The 7,471-nt window shown below is 45.8% G+C and overlaps 1 protein-coding gene across 1 annotated transcript in view; it reads right to left on the minus strand.

Moving 5' to 3' along the window:
- The window catches only part of PRKAR2B (protein kinase, cAMP-dependent, regulatory subunit type II beta), a 93,370-nt gene extending 86,244 nt beyond the window's left edge, over positions 1-7,126 (minus strand). Inside the window, exon 1 of the mRNA XM_015409548.1 lies at positions 6,501-7,126. Within this exon, the coding sequence (XP_015265034.1) occupies positions 6,501-7,071 (571 nt within the window). The 5' untranslated portion in view covers positions 7,072-7,126. The remainder of the gene's footprint in view (positions 1-6,500) is intronic.
- Between the last annotated feature and the right edge of the window lie 345 nt (positions 7,127-7,471).

Genomic DNA, 7,471 nt, shown 5'->3' on the forward strand with positions numbered 1-7,471 from the left:
AGCTCTGCACCAGGTCTCTGAATCAAGAGTGCACTCCTGCAAAAACAGCATCACATCCTCGTGATATGGTAACTTTTTTCACACATGCATTTTCCAACTTTTGTCTATTCTTTCTGGATCCCTCCTTTCCTCTGGACTACTACTCTCTGGCCCTACAGGCGAACAGGACTGAGGGAGGAAGAGATGAAAAAGGAAGGAAGTATCCTCTTTGAAAGGCTATGCTGAGAATCATGGGACCCGAACTTACAAAAGCCACACAAGATGAGGACTGTACAATGGAAGGTAATTGAGTGAGACTGAAAAAGGCTGGCTAGATCCAACCGCGTGTGTCTATCTGTGGTGTTTCAAACAAATAGGAATACTGGCAATTTTTTGTCTGAGTACTACATTCACCTTAAAGAAAAGAAAATCTTTCTAATATTTACTCTGCCCATCCCTTGAACAACAGAAAACCCATTTCAAGGTTCCCAGCCTGGCCACCTAACGGTATGTGTACCTTTAGCAGTTCCCTAGAAAGGAAAATCCACCAGCCACTGCTCCCTTCTCCCCCCCCCCATACTTTCACTGCAGCACCAGTGGGAGGAAACTTCCATCTTCTGTGCAATTATTAAATGTACAGAAGCCTTTAAAGATCTGTACCTGTCAATCTATTTAGGCATCAACACCCACTGTAGAACCTTAAGTATTTTCCAAGCAGGGCTCCCGTGCTGTTAATGGCCAGGTAATAGTGAGATTTTCCAGCATTAAAATATGAGATGGGAAATACAACACTGTTGAATTTCTGCATGTCTACTGGTGCTGAAAACAAGCCTAACCATGAGGTAGCTGTATGCTAAGGATACACAGATACTGAGAAATATTACAAATTCAATATTTTGGACCCTGAGAACAATGTCCAGCCCAACACATCCAAGAAATACTTTCTATAACACATGCAATACAGTATCCAAGAATAAACTTTTGAAGCTCTAACTCCAGTATGCTTTAATATCAAGAATGCTGATCTCTAAAGGAAAGGGGTCATTACTGTGCCCTCTACAGCAGTGACTACTGTATCTATTCAGCATGAGTCTAAAAACAAAACTTTATTATATTGTACAAGCATTTATATGCAATCCACAATCCCAGGACACTATATACTCTTTGTAACAAAATTTCTTCATGGAAATTTGCTCCAAAAGGCATGCACGTTCCTGTTATCCTCAACATTCACTTCTTCAACATTGTTAATAATAATACTATGGTATATTGTAAATCTATTCACCAATTTCAGAGACAGTAGCTTTAATGTTTTTATTTGTAACACTACTTTGAAAATGTTATGTTTAACAGCTGTTTCCTAAAAATTCGTTCATTTAAAACATGAATTCAGTGCAATTCACTCACAGCTCTTAGACAGCTTTCTCACAGCCATCTAGGAAGGAAGAAATTAACATACAAATGCCTCAAAATCCACCATCACAAATACACTGTGACAGGGTTTCACTTACCAACGGTTAAATTCACTGCCTTCTTAACAGTACAGCAAGTCCCAAGTTTGACAGTCATAATGTTCAGGATCAAAGAATGAAGATATTTTAATCCAATCCCATTATCTCTCACACACAGCTTGCAAGCATCCCTCTACTTTCAGGATTCTCCCCCCTCCCCAAATAATCATAAACGATATAACTGGCTTCAGGAAAGTTCCAAGCTGCTGCACGCATCAGTATTATCCAATCAAAACCTATACATTTTCAGTGATTGGACACTCCACAGAACTATTAGCTGAAAAAATCATTAGGGTTGACTCTCTTACCAAACAACATAACTGTCAAGAAGACATGTGGTATTTTGCACATTTTGTTACAAACACATTGAAGGCACAATTTAACTCAGGTTTGAGATCAGCTACTTGCCTTACTATCCTGTGGGGAATGGAAACTGACTAAAGGAAACTCTCCTTTCTAACCATAACAGGATTACAGACCTATCCTATTGGTTCTGCAGAGTTAAGACTTAGTGTTTGGGAAACAAGAAATGTGTGCCTCTAAACCACATTCCTCCAGAACAGATGCGTTTTGTACACTGCTATGTATGCCATCTTTCAGCAGAAATGCTGTTAACAAATGCCTATGTCATAAAGCCCTCCAGGAGGAAAACATCCCAGAAGAGACTGGGTGGGTGGATGGGGAAATCAGGCAAGTGGAGCTGGAGATAACTCTAACTTTTATTTGCCATTTAAAGTTAACCTAAAAGGAATTTATATTCTGGCCCATGCATTTTTAGATTTCTGTGACCTAAACTTCTCTCATCTTTAAAGGACCATAAATGTTTTATATCCCATCTGTTTAACACCCCTAGAATCAATCTTTTATAACATACACTTTTGTAACAGGGACAGATTTCTCACCCAGAAGCCCTTCCACTCCCACCTTCCCCACCAAGATAGCTAATTCTTTCCACATACACATCATCACTCCCCCTCAGAAAAAAAGGGAAACATTGATCAAGAAAGGGTCAATCTGTTAATTTCATATTGATTGGAGGAAAACACAACAAGCTCCTGCTTTCATATTTATTGGGAAGGGGGAAGAGAGATCCTGCTTCCACTGAGGGTGGGAAACCTAGCTATTTAAATACATGTGAGCAACTTGCAATTGAGAAGCTTTATTTCGACACCCAAGGCACAAGGTTTTGCTGTACCCACATCCAAAAAGTTAAAGCACAACTGGAATCTAAGTTGGTCAGTTCTGTGGACTGTTGTGATCATTTATCCTAAGATGGCAACATGTTTCACTTCATCAGTATCAATTTTGCCTATACACTAAGCCAGTTTATGCAGTTGCTAAAAAGGCTTTCTTTCAACTCAGCCTAGCCTAAAAGATGGTCCCTTACCTTGATACAGCTGATCTGGCCACCTGGATCCATGCTGCAGTAAGATCGAAGCTATACTGCAATGCACTGTACATTGGTCACCCCTCAAAATCAATTTGGAAACTTTAGTTGGTGCAGATCGGCTATTATCTAGAACTAGATGGAGCAAGCATATTACTCTCGTCCTGAAGGCACTTCAGTGATTGCCCATTAGTTACTGGGCTCAATTTAAGGTATTAGCTATCACATACAAAGCCCTCCATGGCCTTGGAACCTGATATATGCGATTCCACCACTCCCCTATGCTCCGAACAAGGCCTTCATCAGGTGCCAACCTCCAAATGAGTAAAGTCAACAACTGCCCACATGTGCATTCTCCACTGGGGCCCCCACCTTGTGGAATGGCCTTCCCGAGAAGGTCAGTCAGGCTCCCACTCGCCTGGCTTTCCACAAACTATGCAAAACTTAATTATTCAAGAGCGCTTTTCTATGCACTGTACTAAATGATTCACAAAGTCACTTCGAAAATTTATTAAGGACTGTGGTCTATACTACTGTGTACAGCTTGTTGAAACTAAGATCCCACTATGGAATTTTGCATCATTTAATGTATCATATTAATACTTATGCTTTGCTTCAGTTCTGTTTTTAGACTTCTGGTTGGTTTTACAACCCTAATCCTATTGCATTGTTTATTGAATGTCCCATCCATCAATGCCAATAACATCTCACAGGGGACGCTATGTCCAGGTCAGGGATTCCAGTGATAGAGGGTCAGGGGAAGTACGATAGTGGGACAAGGCAGTTTATGGGAAGGAGATGGAGATACGGTAATGCTCAGTCCCCTTCCTGCCTTTGTCCCATCCCAAGGGATGCTGGTTGTGGGGCTAGGAAAGTATACCCTTCTCCGACACTGGTGTTGTATAATGCCAGGTCCATTAATCAGATCTCTGTTCTCCAGGATTACCTGATAGACAAACATGTAGACCTGGCATGTGTGACCGAGACCTGGGTGAGGGAGGGTGAGACTGTTGTCCTGAATCAACTCCCCCCCCCCCCGCGGTTTCTTGGTCTTACAGCAGTCCTGGATGGCGGGGGGGGGGGAATGTTGCTTATTCGGGAGTCTTTCTCCTTCAAGCTCCTCGCACCAAAAATTAGTGTCATTGAATGTGTTGGCCTTGTGTAGACAGGACCTTTCCAGGACAGGAAGATGCGCATTGCTCCTTCCAGATGGTATGCTAAGGTGTGGTATTGCTGACTGTGATTGCTAATTGTTGAATAAAGGTGTTTTGAAGATATTCATCAGATGTGCAATGCCAAGCTGTGGAGTCAATCCCTTTCTCCCTCTCCAGATTGATGAAAATATAAAGGCATCTCAACCTCCATCCAAAATCTGAGGCCATTTTGGGTAACTAGGCCTTTTCCTGTAGCACAACTAATTTACCTGAATGCTGTGGGGGGGGGGGGGGGGGGAGTGACACAAGACTCCAAGAGAAAGAGTGAGTCCCACAATAGACTCACTTTATACCAAGAGCACAGGGAGGGCAAGGAACAAGCGAATCCTTGATACTTCTCCAGCTCAAAAGGACATCTTCTGGCGGGAGCCTTCCATATGGACTCTTTCTTAGGGAATATGAGGCATTAATGACCAACAACCCATGCTGGATACTGCCAGTTCCCTCACACAGGCACTGGGAGGCCAACCTTTTCTTGCTTACAGACAGCCTGCTAACCTAAAATAATTTCTCACCTGCAATGATATACTACTTAACAATAAATGGACTCTGGTACCAAGGCCTTCAACAAACCATAAGGCCAACCTTGCTTTCATATAGATCCTAGCAACACCATCACTGGACTCAGCAACATCAGCCATACCATCTCAGGTCCCTACTCCTGCTCATCCTCTAATGTGATTTATGCCATCATGTATCAGCAATGCGCTCCACCCCCTACATTGGACAAACAGGCAAGTCCTTACAACAAAGAATAAATGGATATAAGTCTGACATCAGAAACCACAACATTCAAAAACCAGTGGGGGGACATTTTAACCTTCCAGGACATTCAGTTGCTGACCTAAAAGTAGCAGTTATTTTACAAAGGACTTTCAAAGGAAAATTAGAGAGACTGCTGAATTGCAACTGATAACAAAGCTCAAGGAAATGCATCCACCTGGACTTAATTGAGACCTAGGTTTCCTGTCTCATTACCAATGCTGATTTCTCCATGACTACTACCTCTCTTCATATCACACCTAATCCAATCACATCTTCTATTGGATGCTAATATCATTTGGCATCTGAAATCACTCCACTTTCCAATATATAGGACAGATGGACTCACATTCTAGCTGTATCTGAAGAAGTGAGCAGTGACTCACAAAAGCTCATACCCTAACACACACTTTCTTAGTCTTTAAGGTGCTACTGGACTCTTTTTCTTTTCTAATACTCCTAAATAGTCTGTTTAAGTATGCCTCTCCAAACACCACTGGCCAAAGGTCTAAACTGCCTGGGTAGAGGGATGACCCCCACTGATGCTACGCTCACCTACCATAACAGAGATGGTCAATTCATAGTCACTGAGCAAAACAGCTCCTGAAAAAATGTTATCTGGATCTTGGCAACTGAACAATTGTTCATCAATATAATGCAAAACCTTTTGTTAACAAGTTTGATTGGCAAGGAAAACTTTTTCAGAAGTTGGGATATTAGTATGCCACATATTAATTCAATACATCCAAATGCTTATGCTAAGGGTCACCAACTGACCATTCTTGTCAAGGCATGGAAACAGGTATCTAACAGCATCTGCAGATCAAACATCCTAATCTTAATACCTCAGTACCTTAAGGCATGGTCCTGGAGCCTTTATGAGCTACAGAAAACTGCAAATGAAATTTTCCAGGGGAAAAGTTCACCTGCTCATTTCCTCTCCTGCTTGTTGCCCTGCTGGTGAAGTGGGGTGCAGCTTCACATGGATTTTGATCTACAACAATGTTTCCTCTAAGCTGTGGAGTCTTGTGAGCAAAAATTCTACTTGGTGAGCTACTGGCATTAAAGTTGTGAGTGAGCGATTTAGCTACTGTGTAAATTAGTTTGCTCTGGAGCCATCCTTCCTGAGCTAAGACAGAAATGTGTGAGCTGGAGGCTAAAAAACTGAGCTACCTCGCACTAACTCAGCTTAGAGGGAACACTGATCTACAAAGGCCTAAACTGCCTGGGTAGAGGGATCACCACCAACCAGCCCACCTGCTAAGCTCATCACTCCTGCTGCCTTTGGAAGTTCTGCACGTGACGACAAGGGGGCAGGGTTTTTAGTGTGGTGCCCCCACTCTGCCACACCTTTCCCCCAAACATATTCTCCACCTTAGGAAAAGGAAACAACCCGGCTTTGCTTTTTCCACTTTTTAAGGGAACTGAATTTTTCTTCTACTGATGGGGATCTGATTCCGCAGTCTCAAGACGTCCCCTCTGCTTCTTGCATTGCGCGGATCCGCCCTCGAGAGCATTTCAGGGCAAAGGGCTTCCCCGCGAGGGGCAGGAGGCCAGCCAGAGCGAAGCGGCTGGAGGAGAGGGGCGTGTCTGAGAGCGGCAGCCCAGCCTGCAATGGGGTGAGGGGGCGGCGGCCGGCGGCCTTACCGGTGAACTCGTCCTCGTCGTCCTCCCCTTCACCGCTCTCCGAATCCGACTGCATAGACTCCTCGACGAAGCTGACCCCTCGGCACTCGGAGGCGGCCCTGCGGAGCTGCAAGAGGCTCCCCCGGGCCGGGCCAGGCGAGGCTGCATTCAGGCGGCGGCGACCACTTGCCGCCGCCGCCTCCTGCTCGGCGGCGGCGCTTTTTTCCGCCGCCGCCTTGAGGCGCCCGAAGTACTGGAGGGCGAATTCCAGCAGGTCCCCCGGCTGGCTCCGCAACACCTCCACGGTGAAGCCCTGCAGCAGCTCCGTCAGCCCCTCCGGGATGGAGATGCTCATACCGGCGCTCGACGGGCGGAGGCGGGCGGCCCGGCAGCGGCCCTCCCCAGCCTCCTGCTCCTCCCGCCGGCGCGCCTCGGCACCGAGCGCAGAGCAGGGCCGATGGCGCTCGCCAGTGCTCCGCGCAGCAGCCGACAAGGAGCCAGTCCCGACGGTGGTTGCAGCAGCCGCGTCTCCCGCCCCCAGCGCTGGGGGAAGGCGGGAGGAACTTCGCGCGCATGTGACCGGGGAAACCATGACAACCTTCCGCCGCGCGCCCCTGACGGGTGTGCTCCGCGGCGTTTCTCGCTTGCACCGCTGATCCAGTCGGACCACCACATACGTGGGGAAGCCGTAAAATGGGGGCGTAGGTTGAGCTGCAAACAACAGCCCCGGAAGCTGTTTGTAGCATTTTTGAACATATGCAGAGTGCCCTTCCTTGGCCCTCTTGTCTGGAGCTACTGACTTCTTTAATAAATTTTTAAAAAGACCTGGCTTCCACGCCTGCGTTCATAACAGCTGTTGGATCGGCAGGTAAAGCTTTCTACAGAGTAGCCTGCTTTCCAAGCACCGCAGTGGCCAGTTGGCAACCCTCGTGCCAGATGAAGGAAAAGGGGCTGCCACCCTCGATCGATGTAGTTTATTTCGGTATTAAGCA

This window comes from Gekko japonicus, unplaced genomic scaffold (genome assembly GCF_001447785.1).
Source record: "Gekko japonicus isolate JY-2015 unplaced genomic scaffold, Gekko_japonicus_V1.1 scaffold1374, whole genome shotgun sequence".
NCBI classification, from domain to species: domain Eukaryota; kingdom Metazoa; phylum Chordata; class Lepidosauria; order Squamata; family Gekkonidae; genus Gekko; species Gekko japonicus.